General features: G+C 49.5%; 1 protein-coding gene across 1 annotated transcript in view; it reads right to left on the reverse strand.

Moving 5' to 3' along the window:
* The window catches only part of plxna2 (plexin A2), a 188,233-nt gene that overhangs the window by 15,971 nt on the left and 153,197 nt on the right, over positions 1 to 19,065 (reverse strand). The window contains exons 18-25 of the mRNA XM_030369078.1: positions 18,128 to 18,367; positions 17,812 to 17,955; positions 16,501 to 16,735; positions 13,338 to 13,480; positions 11,759 to 12,027; positions 3,532 to 3,598; positions 2,920 to 3,066; positions 187 to 346 (exon numbers count right to left, since the gene is read on the reverse strand). Of these exons, the coding sequence (XP_030224938.1) occupies positions 187 to 346; positions 2,920 to 3,066; positions 3,532 to 3,598; positions 11,759 to 12,027; positions 13,338 to 13,480; positions 16,501 to 16,735; positions 17,812 to 17,955; positions 18,128 to 18,367 (1,405 nt within the window). The remainder of the gene's footprint in view (positions 1 to 186; positions 347 to 2,919; positions 3,067 to 3,531; positions 3,599 to 11,758; positions 12,028 to 13,337; positions 13,481 to 16,500; positions 16,736 to 17,811; positions 17,956 to 18,127; positions 18,368 to 19,065) is intronic.

Genomic DNA, 19,065 nt, shown 5'->3' on the forward strand with positions numbered 1-19,065 from the left:
AGGATTAGACTATGGTGAAAGTGGGGGGGTGGGTGGGAGGCTGGTATCATCCTGCCAAGACTGTCTGTCTCTTTACCTGAGTCAGCCAAACTGTCAGGCTTCTAGGAGACACACACACACACACACACACACACGCAGACTTACACACACACACACAGACCCTGTGTGAAGGAGGCCCGGTCTTACCCAGGTCCATGTCCACGGCGCGCGGCCTCAGGGAGTAGGGCATGTTCTTGTAGACGGCGTCCAGGATCTTCTCCTTGACCTGGGTGATGGTGTCACAGTTCAGCACCTTCACCGGGATCTCAGGGCTGTTCTCGTTGTCCGGGTTCACGCAGTTCAGGATCTGGGAGGGGGGAGGGGGGAGGGGGGAGGTTGAGTCCATGGTGATCACTGGTCACGCTTTACAATAAGGGTACGTTTATCAACCAGTAGTTCATGCAGTCATAAGATCATTTTATAGTGTTAGCATCAGGGTTAGGGTTATGGTTCACCTCGAATTATGTATAAATGAATACCGTGGTCAACATCAGTAAATTAAATCACTTTACCTTAATGTTAATTAACTGCTGGTTAATGCTGTATTAAGAATTTTAATCAAGGGTTAATTATCATACCCTTATTGTAAAGTTATACCTTTAATTCTTGAATGAGATTCTAATTGTCAACCAGGTCCCCTCTAAATACATAACATGAAGAGGAACTAGCCAATGAGAGCCAAACGGAACCAAGAACTTCTCTGTATTACGAGAATCAAATCACATTCCTTCCCGTTGACTTAGAACATGGACGTCATTTTGATGCAAACCATCTGAACGCCATTAGAGGAACTACATTCTACATGCCTGATGAGCATATATGAGGTCCCAGGAGATTATATTACTATTACTATTACCATTAAACGATGTAAAGGGAAGCAAACAAACAACAATGGTTGGGAAGCGACTTGTGTTGGGACGCAGGAAGTGGAAGAAGGATGAGAGGAAGAAGGAGGAGAGGAAGGAGGAGGAGAGGAATGAGGAGGAGAGGAAGGAGGAGGAGAGGAAGGAGGAGGAGAGGAAGGAGGAGGAGAGGAAGGAGGAGGAGAGGAAGGAGGAGGAGAGGAAGGAGGAGGAGAGGAAGAAGGAGGAGAGGAAGGAGGAGAGGAAGAAGGAGGAGAGGAAGGAGGAGGAGAGGAAGGAGGAGGAGAGGAAGAAGGAGGAGAGGAAGGAGGAGGAGAGGAAGGAGGAGGAGAGGAAGAAGGAGGAGAGGAAGGAGGAGGAGAGGAAGAAGGAGGAGAGGAAGAAGGAGGAGACGAAGGAGGAGGAGACGAAAGTAGAGGAGAGGAAGGATGAGGAGGAGACGAAAGTAGAGGAGAGGAAGGAGGAGGAGAGGAAGGAGGAGGAGAGGAAGAAGGAGGAGAGGAAGGAGGAGGAGAGGAAGGAGGAGGAGAGGAAGGAGGAGGAGACGAAAGTAGAGGAGAGGAAGGATGAGGAGGAGACGAAAGTAGAGGAGAGGAAGGAGGAGGAGAGGAAGGAGGAGGAGAGGAAGAAGGAGCAGAGGAAGGAGGAGGAGAGGAAGGAGGAGGAGAGGAAGGAGGAGGAGAGGAAGGAGGAGGAGAGGAAGGAGGAGGAGAGGAAGGAGGAGGAGAGGAAGGAGGAGGAGAGGAAGGAGGAGAGGAAGAAGGAGGAGAGGAAGGAGGAGAGGAAGGAGGAGGAGAGGAAGGAGGAGGAGAGGAAGAAGGAGGAGAGGAAGGAGGAGGAGAGGAAGGAGGAGGAGAGGAAGGAGGAGGAGAGGAAGAAGGAGGAGAGGAAGAAGGAGGAGACGAAGGAGGAGGAGACGAAAGTAGAGGAGAGGAAGGATGAGGAGGAGACGAAAGTAGAGGAGAGGAAGGAGGAGGAGAGGAAGGAGGAGGAGAGGAAGAAGGAGGAGAGGAAGGAGGAGGAGAGGAAGGAGGAGGAGAGGAAGGAGGAGGAGACGAAAGTAGAGGAGAGGAAGGATGAGGAGGAGACGAAAGTAGAGGAGAGGAAGGAGGAGGAGAGGAAGGAGGAGGAGAGGAAGAAGGAGGTGAGGAAGGAGGAGGAGGGGCCGCCCGGGATCCATTTCCCTTGTTGCCACCGTTCCCCTGAAAATCTAATTTCACACTTTTCCGCGGGACTCCAATTCCCAGCTCTGCACGTGGCTTGGCGCGCAAATGAGCCAAACATTCCCATGCAGGGCAATCAGAGTGGCGGCACCAGGCGCCCGAGGTTGGAGCGCGGCTGCGACTGTGTCACCGCGCGGGCGTCCTCGCGTTGCGATTGTTTCTGTGGGTTCAGGTGTGTGCGTCGATTGTTTGTATTTGTGTGTCGTGTTCCCCGCCGCCACAACCGTAACACACGCGTCCGTGTTGGACCAACAACTGTAGCCGGAGGGATCATTAGTTAATTTCCTCCCGACGCAGGAGAGCAGAAAGCAGAGGTAATAAAGCAGAGAGAAATGAGCTCCACTAAGGAAATTAGTTGCAATATAGAGAGCGTGCGTTTTATGTTTCGTGATTGGGGAGTGATCGTGTGTTTTGTTTTTGTGTGGGGCTGAAAGTAATCATCTTTTGTTTTACCTGCATAGTGGAAAAATGAGACGGCGGAGTTGTGTGTGTGTGAATCGATCTAATTACCCCACCACTCCCATTCATAAACGCAACGTTGCAGAAAAGCAGAGGAGGAGCGATACGGCGGTTGAATGGCAATATGTATTTGTGTAAATGTGTGTGTGTGCGCATTTGTGTATGTGTTTGCAATTTGCGTGTGTGTGTGGGTGTTTGTGTCTTTCGTGTCAGCTCTCCCCGCAGTATTGGGTTGCATGTTAAAAAAAAAACTGTCTGCCGTTTCCCCCTCAACACACACAAACACAGACACACACACACACACACACACACAAGCCTCTCCCTGTGTGACCTACCAGGGTTTTGTACTCGATCTGCTGTCTGATGAGTTTGTCTTCGCTGAGCGAGTAGCGGGCCTCTCCGGTGATGGCGTCGATGGGGCCCTTCTCCATCTGCTGCTTGATGGCGCAGTACAGCATGAAGAGAGGCTCCCCCGCACACTCCTGCACGCACACACAAAGACAAGGACGCACACATTGAACACACAAAAGTTTCAAAGACATTTCTGAAACTTTTGGAAGAAAGATACATTGGTGTCTGTTGCGTACATGAGTTGTTGTCTACAATTGGTGCATGAAAGAGTAAAGAAATTTCAGAATGTAACTTTAATTACTTCATGGATGGTATCTCCTCAGTCTACAGGGCCTGGCAGGAAGCATAGATTACTAATATGATTCCACTCAGACCTATGCAAACTCCCATTGGGGTTGAATGGGAGTTTGCATAGGCCTGAAGTGGGTTTCATATTAGTAATCTAAGACTAACTGAGACCCAGACACAAACACTCACACTCACACTCACACTCACACACACACACACACACACACACACACACACACACACACACACACACACACACACACACACACACACACTCACTCAGTCTGTAAGCTGTGTGTATGACTGACCTTTAGGAACTTGTGAAGTAGGAAGGCAAACCAGTTAGTCAGCATCTTCTCTGCCACCGACTCCGTCCTGAAATGAAATCAAACCAAAAGGAACAACAAATTACCTACCGAGCGACTATCGATATTCTGACACACGCTTCTGGGACTGCAGAAGGCATCAGTTCAGTGCTCCATAGCCCACCAAACCCTCATTGAAATGTTAAGACATCGGGAGGGTCTTTGCAAGGGCTTTTCGATCGTGTTCTGAAAGGAAGTGTGGATTCCTTGAATTAATAGAATAGAGCAGGGTAGTCACAGTGTTTTGTTTGTGTGTGTGTGTGCGGGTGCGTGTGCGTGTGTGTGTGTGTGTGTGTTTGTGGATATGGATGCACAGATATGGTTTAGATCAAGAGATTGGTGGGGCTTCGGCAGCTGTCCTAAGCTTTTTCGAGTTGAAACACACACACACACACACACACACCAGACACAGGGCACAGCATCATAGCTCCTCTCTTCTCCGTCTGCCTCTCAGTTCTATGCTCAGCCTGCTCACTCACAGAGACGTCGCTGCTCAGGGTGAACCATGGGTTACTGTATAGACTATATTTGAAAGCAGGGCTATCATCTAAAGGCGATTTACATCTGGGAACAACGGGCAATACTTCTGGGGTTCCGGTGAAGAGGGATACCAGATTACGGATATCAAACGTGATTGGTCAATTCTCATCAGACTACAAATAGACTACAAACTGAAACCAGAATGCTTCAGATTCACAAGTATCGTCCCAATGCGTACAGATTCTGCATTCATGTGCAGATATCCGTTTACAGGGACTACTGTATAGAAAGCCCAGGAGCTAAGAGGAAGATTGTCTGGGTGTGTATGTGTGTGTGTGTGTGTGTGTGTGTGTGTTTTTGCATGCTTCTGCAGTGTTTCACTCTCCCTCATCATCAATGCAATTACAGGGAGCCCACAGATAAGTGTGCCAGAAGTTGCAGTTATTACAGGATAATTCAAAACCAGTGGGGAGGGTGAAGAGTGAGAGGGCGAGTGAGATTGAGAGAGAGAGAGAGAGAGAGAGAGAGAGAGAGAGAGAGAGAGAGAGAGAGAGAGAGAGAGAGAGAGAGAGAGAGAGAGAGAGCGAGAGAGAGAGAGAGAGAGAGAGAGAGAGAGAGAGAGAGAGAGAGAGAGGGGCCAGCTGGGAATTATTGACGAACGCGCAAGTTCAGATGAAAGGGTTAGCCCCAACACCTAAGATGAATTCCAATGTCTTTGAACCTGTTCATGCTAGCTCGCTCACATAAATGCAGAGAAATTTGGCAAATCACACACACACTAAAACTAACTCACACATGCATGCACAAAACACACGGCAATCACAAAAAAAAAAGGCATTTTAAAATAACAAGCATACAGACATCGGCTTGTTTTGAAATGATTAACATGTATGAATATGTGCATGCCTGCATGAATGTGCATGTGCTTGCATGTATGCATGTGTGTGCACGAATGTGTGTGGTTAAGTCCTGAGTCGGCCTGATTAACCATAATGGAGGAGGTCTTTGTGTCTCCTCAGAGAAACAGGGATGATCCTATTCATGCTCTGAAAGAGAAGAGAGGCAGATTGAGGCCATTATACAGCAGAGGGATAATTGCATTTTACCCGCGTTTTTAAAGGGCCAAGAGCCGGACTCTGGAGGAGGCGGCACGAGTCGGAGTGAGAGGGAGGACGGGGGGGCCGAAACACACGTATGAGATCTATAGGGTCGGCTCTGAGGTGTTTGGTTTCAGAAGACAGAATCACTAGAGTCTTCCCGAGAGTGTATTTCAGACAAGCCATATACAATATTTATAGCTACGCCATACAGGGTAGAGAGGGTTGACGGTGGGATGGGGAGATCTCTGCAGCGCTGGGAGAGAGTGTGTGGCGTCGGTTGTTCTCAGCTCTGACGCCGATGTTATCGGGGAGGATCTGCCGTCGTCGGCAAAAGGCAACAAAGAGCACAGACGTAAGAAGCCACGTTCACATTGCTTTAATTCCCTTCCTTGTGTTGTTTTTTTCTTCAATACACATTACCCCAAATCCCTTTGTAATTGCTCTCTATCGTTCTAGGAGAATATCCCCCAACCAACACATACACACACTCCCACGCACACACACATATCCACACCCACGTCCGGCCACGCCCACGCCCACGCCCACACACACACACACACACACACACACACACACACACACACACACACACACACACACACACACACACACACACACACACACACAGCTTGTGCACTGCTGTGAGTGTGTTAGAAGTTAATGGAAGCCATTAAGCTTTTGTAATAAGCTCAGCAAGTCCCTGAGTAGGAAGTCAAATCATTTATTTCTTTCTTCTATTTTTTAATGTGGGATGCTGTGTGCCCCCCCCCCCCCCCCCCCCCCCCGCCCTCATATATCTGCCATTTGAATGCAACATGAGGGAGCCCCCGTCGCCTTTGTTCTCCCCCCCCCTCCTCCTCCTCCTCCTCCTCTGCCCCTTCATCCCCCCTGCCCTCCTCCTCTTCCTCGTCAGCCTCGGCTGCCTCTGCTGTCCCCGCTCCATTAATTGAGTTTCAATGATGAACATCAGAATGTCATTATCCTACTATAGAATGTCTAAGAGCAGCCCCCCATGTGCACAGACACACACGCTGTGCAAGGGCAGCACATACACACACACACACACACACACACACACACACACACACATACACACAGACACACACGCATACATAAACACACATCATTTCAATTGCAGATAGGTGTTTCAATTGGAATGAGCATTCCCGCCTAATGGGAACGCACTCGGTTGATCAGCGCGGCCACGGACCCCATTACGGGAAACGCTGAGGAGAAAAAGGAAACTAAATAAGAATAATAATGATAACCACACGGCAAGATTGAAAAGTCTCAAGGTGATAGAGAGACAATGTTCTGTGATTCCATTAGAAGAACATTAGCCAGCAGGACAGCTGACGAGACAAAACCACAGAGAACAGTGGGGAGGGAGAGAGACTGAGAGAGAGAGAGAGAGAGAGAGAGAGAGAGAGAGAGAGAGAGAGAGAGAGAGAGAGAGAGAGAGAGAGAGAGAGAGAGAGAGAGAGAGACAGATGGAGATGAGAGAGAGAGTGGGGGAAAGACAAGAGGGAGAGAGAAGAGAGAGAGACTTTCCAGAACAGCTTAAAAGAAAAACAGCAACACAACAGACACATTCTGAGGCGGATTGGTGGGTAGGTTGTAAATGAAAAATGCCATACAGAAAGACAGATGAGAGCAACGTAAAGGTTGCCAATTTCACTAATGCTGGAGAATATTGAGAAATAAAAATAGAGAAAAAAATGATGTAAAGAAGTGAACTCAAACACGTTGCCAAAGCTGGAAGAATTGCTTTCAAACGCTTTCAGGGAATTGCTCGAGTCTGTGAGCTAAAGACCTTTTATTGTTGAGACAGAGGAGCGGAGAAACATTTCCAGACATCTCAAGACATGAACTACCCAGAAAGCCATGGAGGCTCTTTGTTTTGAAGTAGGGAAGAACATGTTCTAAAGTGTTGTTCTGTAGAGGAGAATGCATTCTAATGTGATCCAAGCCCAGGGAGGAAGCCATGTGAATGATCTGCGGTCCGCGGCCAGCATCAAGTAATGATGTTCTGGTGGGATGTTGAGATGGGACTGAACACAATAAGAAGAGAGAAGAGAATTCCACAAGGCGAGTTCTGCACACACGCACACACACACACACACACACACACACACACACACACACACACACACACACACACACACACACACACATACAACCACACTAACACAAACAAACACACACACACACACACACACACACACACACACACACACACACACACACACACACACACACACACACACACACACACACACACACACACACACACACACACACACACACACACACACTATAATTGGCCAGTACGTTCCGCTTTCTGTGTGGTATGTGTAACCATTAGCCTAGCGACCATTCCCACAGATCGATTAAAATTGCTTTTCTGGATTTCTTGATGCTGCCCTGAAGGTATTCAGTTAAACCTCTACTGAATAGAGTGGTGCATGGACATTCTAATCCTCCTACAAATTCCGTCCCTGGCATAAACCAAAATTTGTTCTTTTTTTATTAGTATTTAATGTCACTCTTGAGGAAGCGACAGTCGACTTAGGCAAATAAAATCGTACACCTTGCTGATCCTGAGTAGCACACCACCAGCCTGATAGCATACCACCAATGCTACAACCAGCCCAGGGTGACAGGGTGCATTATCCCCCCATGAAGACACACTGGAACACAGGGCGGAGGAGGCTATTTTGGTGGGAGAGAAGGTAGCGGAGGAGGGTGTCAGCTGGTGACCGTGTTCCATCCCTGGGATAAACCTGGTTGTGGTTGGGAGTGCTCTGCTGCTTCGCAACAGGACCCCTGTAATATGAATGAGGACAGGAAGTGTGTTCCTCTCTTTTCTGTGACTCTCTGTGTCAACCTGACATCCCATTACTCAGGTTTCATGGGTCACACATCTCATGGGGACGCAGTCGCTAGGAGTGGGGATGGCCCTGATGGGATGTTATGTTGTCATAGGGCTGTCAAACTGGTTTTTATTTACATGTGAATTGTTTTAGAATTCTTCTGTTGGTTTAACAGTGTATGTGGAATACTTCTTGCTCCGACATAGTCACCCTCACGCATTAACGCATACATCAACAACAACACAAGCACAAAATGATTCCTATAAGTGAGATGAGAGAGATTTGCTGAGCATAAATATGAAGCAGGCTCTCTATATCTTTTCTCTCTCTCTCCTCCTCCCTTTTTCTATCTCTCTCTCTCTCTCTCTCCCTCTCTACATCTCTCTCTATCTCTCTCTCTCTCTCTCTCTCTCTCTCTCTCTCTCTCTCTCTCTCTCTCTCTCTCTCTCTCTCTCTCTCTCTCTTTGTCGTGAAAAAGAGGAAGGGATAAAAATGTAATGACTTTGAAAATCTCAGGCGAACGTATCATAGAAGTATTTTGAACATAACATTAGAAACAAAACAGATCCAATATTGAGAATACTCTTCAGTGCCTACAAATAGTATTTAAATTAGGGTGCTAGCTCTAGATTTCGCAAAGGCCCTAATGACAAAGAATACCAAACTCTCGGATACATTAAATATACATGACAGAGAGAAAGAAATCGTTCAATAGAAAACGAGGATGTCTGGATGTGTGTACATTACAGTTGAAATGCACCAGCTCTGAGGTGTTCCGTCAGGGTGAAGGGGTTTTACTGTTTTCTTTATAACACCGAAGCAGAGAGTACATTTAGCTGGAGGCCAAGCCAAACGTCGGAGACGTTGTTGGTTTAAGAAAGCCAATCACAGGCGTTTATTTCGGGAGTGTCCAGTGATCACTCCTCTCTGGGCAGAGTTTCACAAAGAGCTAGAACATATAATTCAACACTGAGTTGCAATTGCAGTTTTCCACATTGTTTTTAGGAAATGTTTATATTTCTGATATATGTTTGGTCATTTGGTCTCAAGCGGCTGGCTAGCTCCTGAACCCCCAGAGTGGATAGATATAGGCAATTACATTGATCATATGGAAAAGATCATTTTACGTCTACGAAAGATGTGTGTTGTACTAATATGTAACGCTGCTACCCACAGCCTCTGGATGTACCGAATAAATATGCTTTTTTCTATTTTCTCCAATGACATGCTTTGCCTCTCCAACAACGTACACAGTTCTTACATTTGGAAACATCTGCGGTGGGCAGTTAAAGACATTTAACGGCCCTTATCCTGATGCATATTTTGCCACGTACACCGCTACCCCGAAATAAGATTAAGATTTAAACAACCAGAGGCAGCGAGAGCGCGAGCAAGACAGCAGCAAAGTGCTGCCAGGCCGCCCTCCCTAGCACAAACATGCCGCAGAGACGTGCCTAATGGACCTTCATCACATCATCTGGGGAGGGAGGGAAGGGAAGAAGGAGCACGCGCCCGCACGCGCCCGCACGCACGCGCCCGCACGCGCCCGCACGCGCCCGCACGCGCCCGCACGCACCCGCACGCGCCCGCACGCACGCGCCCGCACGGGCCCGCCCGCACGCGCCCGCACGCGCCCGCACGCGCCCGAAGCGAGCCGGCCCGTGGAGCCGGCCCGTGGAGCCGGCCCATGGAGCCGGCCCGTGGAGCCGGCCTCGTCGCTCATGGAACCGCTTTAGGGAAGAGAAGAAACGCAGGAGCACTCGGTGTGGACGCCGGCCACAAAGCCAACCTGCTCCTTGTGAAGTCGATAATCCCTTACGCTGGGTGGGGCGGGGGGCGGGGGGAGTGTAATCTAAAGACCACGGGACGCCCGGCCCTGTAGGCTGGGGCCCTGTAGGAGTCCAGCATTACACACCGCTGTGCTCCTAATGGGACAGAATAATGAATCATTTGGGGGGTGGGGGGGGGTTGTGTGAAACAACAGCTTCATCGGCGGGTTCGGCTGGAGTCTGTTTTTCTTCTCCCTCTCTCTCTCTGTCTGTCTCCCTCCCTCTCCGGCCGGTCTGCTGTTCATCATGTCTGACCTCATCACAGAGTGCGCTCCGTCCTAAATTAACATCCCAGCGGGGGGGGGGGGCGCTCTCTCACAGACACATGAACCAACACACACACGCAACGCACACAGCTTCACACAGACCCGTGCATGTGCCCACACATACAAACTGCTTCTTGGAGACACACACACGTACACACCCTCTCTCCCAACACCTTCCGGCGGTATGACCTCCTGGGGCCCGGGTCACGGGGCCCCTCGTCCGGCGGGAGGGTTTAATAAAGGGTCCCTCCACCTACTGGGTCCCTAATGCGTTGTAGGGCCAAGGACGACCGGCCGAAGGACTCTCTAACCTGAGGGCGTTCAAACATTCAGCAGCTCAGCCACATGCCACCCTCTGAACAAGGTGTAGTGCAGAGAGAGAGAGAGAGAGAGAGAGAGAGAGAGAGAGAGAGAGAGAGAGAGAGAGGGAGGGAGAGAGAGAGAGAGAGAGAGAGGGAGGGAGGGAGGGAGGGAGGGAGGGAGAGAGAGAGAGAGAGAGAGAGAGAGAGAGAGGGAGGGAGGGAGGGAGGGAGGGAGGGAGGGAGGGAGGGAGGAGAGAGAGAGAGAGAGAGAGAGAGAGAGAGAGAGAGAGAGAGAGAGAGAGAGAGAGAGAGAGAGAGAGAGAGAGAGAGAGAGAGAGAGAGAGAGAGAGAGAGAGAGAGAGAGAGAGTGGGGGAAAGACAAGAGGGAGAGAGAAGAGAGAGAGAAAGTTGAGCCGATTCTGCTAAATCTTTCATAAGGAGAAGCAGCCCAGAGAATAAGTGAGAGTGACAGTGTGTGTGTGTCAAGAGGGAGGAAATTAGTGGTTGAAGAGAAAAACAGGAAGAGTGGGAGCGTAAGACAAAGTGTGGAAGAAGAAGAGGCTTGGAAGGAGGAAGAGGCAGCAGAGAGAGCAGGCAGAGTGCTGCTGGTTCCACTCACTCTCTGCCCACCTCCACACATAATCTAGTTTCCACGCTTCAGCGACGAGAGGCCGCACCTCTCGGCACACAGTACACGCTGTGCTCCTCTCTCTGTCCTCACTTATTAAGGGAGACGCTAAGCGGGGACAATGGGTGTTTAAAAACAGAGAAACACTAGAACAACAGGACAGAGCGTAAAAGTGTTGACTTAATGAGGCTAGAAGCAACATTTTCTCTGAGTCTATTCACAGGACACAATAGAAATCGTCCTTAAGTCTGTAATTTGACAACTCCTGGGGGAGATATATACCTATGCACATTACTTTTTCCGGGTTGACATTTAATTATTGCTGTTATTTATATACTATAAACAAATGTTAATCCCATCTGTCTGGCGTGTTCTGTGGGTAAGTAAAGAGTTGTATAAAGGCGGTGCTGTCCCCGGTATCTATTTAATCACCTTCTCCTGTTTCACCTTCACGCTGTGACACTGCATACGGCTGCTGCAAGCTCACAGTGCTAGACGTGAGAAGGTCAAAGCAAGCTCCAACACTATAGCTCCTAAGGCTGATCCCTCTCTTTTAATCAGAAGACGTGACACGGCCACGGTCTGCCTCATCACGACCCGCGGCCCGCCCGACACCACCGCCGTGTCCCGTCTCCATGGCGACCCGTCAGCACTGGTTGCACTGTCGGCGTGGGTGTCTGCGGGGCCCCTACCTCCTTAGCAGCAGCTTGGGGTGGTTCTTGCTCTCCAGGTTGCGGTCGATGAGGTCGGACAGCAGGTGCTTGAGCACGTCGGTGGCGTACTCCAGGCGGCCCTGCAGCGCCGTCATGATGAGCGAGGCCACGTTTCCGCGGTCGCGCATGGAGAAGGAGCGCTGCATCTCCAGCGTGCGGATGAAGGTGAGCAGGAACACCTTGTTGTTGATCAGCTGGCCGAACAGCTTCAGGGCCTTCTCCACAGCCTGCTGCCCGGTCCCAGACACCTGGGGCCAGGGGGAGGGAGAGAGAGAGAGAGAGAGAGAGAGAGAGAGAGAGAGAGAGAGAGAGAGAGAGAGAGAGAGAGAGAGAGAGAGGGGGAGGGAGAGAGAGAGAGAGAGAGAGAGAGAGAGAGAGAGAGAGAGAGAGAGAGAGAGAGAGAGGCGGTGGTTAGGGTCAATTTGACCTGAAGCCTGAAGGTGCTGGTTTCGGATCCCCAGCGGTATACAAGTGGGCATCCTTGAACTAGATGCATTAACGCCTAAAGCTGCTCTTTCATAAGGAGTATCAACAAATACATGTCCTGAATATGAAACTACAACTCACTGTGAGTCCTTCTCCATAAAAGTGTCTGCTGAAGTGCCAAACTAGTAAATAGAGCGGGAAAGAACTCAGCAAAAGCCATGACTGAGGAGAAATGCCCGGGAAATGTAAAAGGGCTCCCGTGAAATGATGGTTGATGTTGACCTTGTTTCACATATGGGCCATTTCTTTCTTTTTTAAAGCACTGAAAGGGATGTATTTCACTGAAGGATAAACTGGAGCGTACCGCCAAAATGGGCTTCTCACTAACATTACCTGAGAAAAGTATTGATCGCATGCCATAAAGATCGATCTCCAGCACTTCCCTGATGCATTTCATCACAATGCACCATTTTGAGAAGAGACACATTTCATTCATGCTTAAATTTGAAATGATTGCTGCCGAGGCAAACCCAATATATTAGCGTACGCACCAGCGTAGAATAAAATGACCGTTGTGCCCCAGCATATACAAAGTCTGACCCATCAATCTGAACACACAGCGGGCCAATAAAGGTGTCACATCCTGCCTTACAGTGAGTGCCTGGGAGAAGGCTGTGTTCAAATCATGGTGTGGGTCCCGGGTGAAGTCATTCTCTGAACCCCATATCATGTATAAACATTAATAAAATACACGCCTTCTCCATCTTTCCCCCAGCTGTCCACTGACTTCCCCGGTCAAGAGGAACCGCGGGGGGGGGGGGGGGGTGATGAGGTGATGTGTGGTTAGGAGAGACTGAGTGGCACATTGCTCTCCATCTCTCCCTCGGGCTGAGCGCAGCTCACAGAGGTTATGTCGTGAGGTGGGACACTTTGTAGGAGCTGATCTAACCCAATCTCTCTCTCTCTCCCTCTCCCTCTCTCTCTCTCTCCCTCTCTCTCTCTCTCTCTCTCTCTCTCTCTCTCTCTCTCTCTCTCTCTCTCTCTCTCCCTCTCCCTCTCCCTCTCTCTCTCTCTCTCTCTCTCTCTCTCTCTTTCTGGCTGGCGGGTATGACTCTTGTCTTGGATACCGTACCTCCAGCTCTCGTAGGACGGGGTGGTCCTCTATCCCAGGGAAAAGCACCCTCATGGCGTAGGTGCGGTAGTCGAGGTGGGGGATGCCGGCTCGGTCCAGGTCGCTGGTCAACTCATTGATGTCCGTCTGAAGCTCCGCAAAGGCTGAGTGATAGAGAGAGAGAGAGAGAGAGATGGTTACGGTATAGATATAGACGGAAATTAAAGAAAGAGAAGAAAGGAGGAGGATAAAGAATAGTAGTATAAAGAAAGAAAGAAAGAAAGAAAGAAAGAAAGAAAGAAAGAAAGAAAGAAAGAAGGAAAGAAAGAAAGAAAGAAAGAAAGAAAGAAAGAAAGAAAGAAAGAAAGAAAGAAAGAAAGAAAGAAGGAAAGAGAGAAGGAAAGAAAGAAAGAGAAAAAATAAAGTAGCACATTTTTATCTAGAGACCTCAGGAGGAAAATGAAATCCTTCCTCAATCCCTGGAGACTGAACTGGGTGAATCCGTCTTATCTCTGTGATGTTTACCGTCTCATCAAGAAGCTGACAGTTGAAGCCTAAGATAGTCTCTCCACGTCAGAAAACTCAATATTTCATAGCTCCTACTTCATAAAAAGAATCACACAAGACGCCGCCCCACAAACACACGCACACACACACACACACACACACACACACACACACACACACACACACACACACACACACACACGCTTACACGTACACACACACACATACACACACACACACACACACACACACACACACACACACACACACACACACACACACACACACACACACACACACACACACGTACACACACACACACAGACACAAAACACAAACAAAACACATACACACACACACACGCCACCCTTCTGACTCTCATTTCTTTTTAATCATTTTTATCTGCTGGCCAGTAAATTGGCCAGTAAAGCCGTGCCCTGCAGTGTGTATGTGGTCTCAGTGTGTGAGCGCAGGTGAGCGCTGGTTAATTGGCTCCATCCTGACTGAGTCCTCCCGGCCCGTCAGGCTCTGCTGCTGTGATGCGTCAGCCTCTGGGTGGGGCTCCCTGACAGCAGCCTATCACAGGAGCCGCAGCAGAATCACCCCCCCTACCAGCTTAGGTACCAATCAACCCCTTGCATCCTGGTCCCCTCACTCAGAGAGGGAGACATGTCTGGTTCTCATGTGCCCATACACACACATCGTACACACACACACACACACAAACACACATGCACGCACACACTGACACATAAACATTGGGCGTGCACCCATGCATGCCTATACACATGGACACACCTGCACACAAACACACACACTGAAGCACAGGGAATACAGGTAACCTCTCCAAATCCATTGGTAGTGGCAGTGTGCTCCTCGCGCTCTGATGGTTAAAACATGAGCCCCCCGTCCCTAGGTGCACGTGTCTGGGGGCCTAGTCTGGTCCCGGGTATTTGCCTAGCGATCTGTCTGTCAATTTCACCAATCTGGGGGATTATGTGCAGGAGATAATTGGTGCTACGTTGTTTTTTTCTATTCATTTTCTTTTCTATTTGTATTGGAGCCAATCCTGTGTGAGTCGATTGAGGCTGACGTTGTAAAAGGTTCAGCACTGCAAGCTGCTTCCACAAGGTCACTACAGCCATAACCACACGGCACGCTCCACTCACTATTTCATACACCACCTCACCGTCCAGCTACATCCACTGCTGTAGTGTGCTGCAGGTGGAGGTCCTTCTAAATCCACTACTGTGGTCTACTGTAGGTGGAGGTCCTCCTCCATCCACTAGTGTGGTGTACTGCAGGTGGAGGTCAGGTCAGTGTGCTGTGTACTGCCGTTGGCCTCACACTGTGCCGCAGGTCAAAGGTCAAATGGAATTATTTCAAACTCCTCTGGTGTCTGCTGTTAAAAACCCTGGCCCAACGGGGAACGAGTGCTGTTCGTTTGTTGTGTTTGTGTTAGCGAGAAGTTAACAAGGTGTCTGTCGGCCAGAGAGGTTGGAAGTTGGAAATGATTATCATTCTCCTAGAATTACAGCTCGATTCTTTTCTTTTATAATGTAACGTTCAGAACGGAAAACTAACTTGCATGTGAAATTATAGTAAGTGACAGCTAGAGCGGATGGGGAGTACAATCTCAACATGGAGAGAGTGTCAAGCCTTGGCCCCCCATAAGGTGGGAAACCCCCCCCTGCTAACAGGAGAGAAAGGCGGCTGCTTTATACTGTCCTCAGATTATTAAATTACATTCAAGGGACCGTGGACAATAGAGAACCAATTGGCCTTGGAAAGAATTAATGGATGGGGCAATGCCTCTTGCCATCCACTCCTAGTTCCAGCGTTTGTCCTACCTTTGGTTATGTCACATCCGACTTATTTCTTTGGACTTCAAAATTTATAGTCATTTTAAATTGATTCAGTGCAAACTTCCCCTGCAAGTACAACCCGAGGAAGCCAAGCGGGAGGTTCTTGTTGGGACCCCGGCAGTAGCTGGGCCCGCCGGGACAGGAGGAGGAAGGAGTGAATCACGGAGGGAGTCAATCTGTTAATACTTCTGTGTTCCCACCACAATACCCTTTAACAGAGGTGTCATAAAACAGGTCCCTAAAAAGGGCAAACCCATAATTAGTGCTATTAGTGACCTATGTTTATACTACGATGAAGTCTCTGTGAAAAGGGAGTTTAAACTTGTGCTGGACCTTGTGATGCTTTGAGTACAGTAATTTAATCTGTAGCAATGGTGCGGTATGTTTTTGTTTGTTTGTGTGGTGCATTCAATAAGGTCGACCAAGATGTTGCGGAATTCCCAGTGTGTTATTTAACAAACATACATAAACACACAAACCAACACACACACACACACCAAATCCTGTGTCAAGTATGGAAACACATCTTTCTGATCAAAAGAAAAGCACATTTTCAGAGTAAAGTACCACCCGGTTCCTTAAGGACTGTCACGATGGAAGCAGAACAAACAGACGCTCAACCTCGGCGGCAGCCATCTTGGTTGTGTACAAAATACCTCATGGGCACTTCTCTGCATCAAATTAAACCTGCTATCTGTCTGAACAGGAGGGGGCCAAACCCCAGCAAACAAAACATGATCTTGCAGATTCCTCTGGTTCCCATGCTAGCCTCTGGATCATCTGGCACAAACATGGTCGCCTTCCTGCCTCACCTTCTTTGCACTCCAGGGCCACGCGGGACTCCAGGTTGTCCATCTGCATCTGCAGCCTCTTCAGCGTCAGGTCGTTCTCGCGGGACTTGCGCTTGTAGGCGATGAGCACGAGGATGACGATGATGAGGAGGAGGCCTCCGCCCGCTGCGATGCTGACGATGGCCGGCAGCGTGAGCAGGCTGTCAGACAGGATGTTGACCGCGCCCGGCGACACATGCAGACCGCCCACCTGGACCTGGGCGGGAGACGAGCCGGAGGGGTCGAAAGGTCAACCATCAGACCTTCATGGATGTTTATTTTAGCATATATAAGGCAGGATATGAGATGACCTGGAGGATGTATCTTATGCTTCAATGTCCTCCAAAAGTCAAGATAAACATTCAGGAGGTGAATCTATTCGACACAGAATATGGCGTCTGGGAAAAAGCACAGTAAAAAACACCACATTATCCAGGACTGGACCTAAATGGACGCGCAGGAGGTCAAACACATGCAGCTTCCTCCAGGCGGGCTCTGGGTTCAGGGGTCTGGGCTGTGCACTCAATAAGAGAGCAGCTGAGCGGAAATAATTGCGCTATATTGCGGTATAACCTTTCAACGGCCAGAGCAGGGGCGAGCTGCTCCCTGTCTGACCCCTTGACCTCTCTCCTCCAGGCGCTGCTGCTCCCTGTCTGACCCCTCCACGAGGAGCCAGCAGCTCCACGCAGGGCCGTTGCACCAAATCCTGGGCCCCTACAGTACTATAGGTGCTGATGGACCCCCCTCCGCTAAGTTGTTGACGGGGGGGGGGGGGTGGGGGGGGGGGGGGGGGGGGTGGAGCGATTGTTGACGGGGGGGGGGGAGAAAGACGTGGCCGATAGGTAATTTTCTTCTCTTTTTTTTTTTTTTTTCTTTTTTTTTTTTGCCATGGGCCCCCCCTCTGCCTTGGGACCCCCCACAACTGTCCCCCTTGTCCCCGCAGTCCGTCAGCCCTGGCTCCACGCATACAGTATACAGAATATATGCACTGTATATATGGATATATATACATGCACACAGGAACATACCTATGTGAGTTTGTTTGTGTCTTAGTAGCTACAATAGTATATTTAGTATTTATTAATTTTATGTGTATCCATTTTACCTACCTGAATAGTGACTACAGGTGGCTAATAGCAATTTGCTTCAACCTGGTAGATGTCATCTATCCTTGTTTTACATAGGGTTAATGTTCTTTGTATATTGGCCCAGTTTAAGAGAAAGAGAGAGATGAGGAGGGCAAGGAATGAAGCCGTCTACAGACATTGTTCCCCACCAAGAAGCAGTACTGACCATCACTTTGTACTGCCCCGTCAGGTTGGGGGGCTCACACAGCAGCTGGCTCTCTGACAGGGTGACGGAGCAGGGCGTGTCCCCGATGAGCACCGTGTAGTTCAGCTTCACGCCGCCCGTGGCGGGGGGCACCAGGTTCCTGCCCTGTACGCACGCAACAGGGACACACGTGTGTACTTTAACATCGTTTCCTGGGCTCGCTCCAGGCCCATCCAGACATGCCACCGGACTGAGAGAGCCCAGTGTGGTTCAACATGGTGCTGCTGCCCTGATCCAGGACCAGTGGTTCAGCGGGGGGGAACCAGGGGGGCCGTACCTTGAGGATGATGGGCGAGCCGGGCTTCTGCTCCAGGACCCCGGTGGAGCTGAGGGGCTCGAAGTAGGGGTTGGGGTAGTAGAGGAAGCTGGTGCTGTTGTACACCAGCAGCGCCTGCACGTTGTTGAACACGAAGCCAAACTCGTCGGCGTGCTTCACCGTGTCCGGGCCCAGGGCGTAGTCCCCCATCAGGGAGGGGGCCAGGCAGCTCATGCAGGTGCTGTTGACCACCTTGCACACCTGTTGGGGCCGCGGCAGAGAGTTATCATCAGGATATACTGTATATTTTCCACAAGAGTGTAAAAGTGTGTGTGTGAGTGTAAGTGTAAGTGTGTGTGTGCGAGTGTGTGTGTTTGCGTACATGGTTCGAGGCAAAGAGAGTTGGAATATAGAGAACGATGTATGTGCTCAGGAGCATTAAAGAGAACAAAAACAACCATTCAAATGAAATAGAGAAGGTTCTGTGGATGGTGTTGCAGCCCACTCATCATACTGTTGACCCCCTCCCCTCCAAAAGACACAAATCAGGAAGCAGTCAACCACAACACATCAAGGATCTCACACAGCATACACTTTTGTGTTCATTACCTCTACGCCAAGACAAGCACCTCTCCTTATTCTGTGTGCATACACCAATGCAGAGGACGTTGGTTAATGGTGCTAGGGGCTAAGGTGCTCGGCTGGGAACACAGCATGCATAGCATCTCTTAAAAGTCCACCCTACAAACGTTACTACTTACATGGTTAATACGAAAGCTGATTACATTTAAAAGCTCTGTGGTATTATGGATATTGGGTGGGTGCAGTTTTGTCATTCAGGCTGCTTTTCATAGCCTAGTATTCATGTTCTGAGATAGCTGAGCTATAATGACTGGTTGTCAGAGAGAAGCCAGTAAGCAGCCTTGCACGGTTATCCACCCTGAGCCTTCCCGTGCATA

The sequence above is a fragment of the Gadus morhua genome, chromosome 1, assembly GCF_902167405.1.
Source record: "Gadus morhua chromosome 1, gadMor3.0, whole genome shotgun sequence".
Taxonomy (NCBI): domain Eukaryota; kingdom Metazoa; phylum Chordata; class Actinopteri; order Gadiformes; family Gadidae; genus Gadus; species Gadus morhua.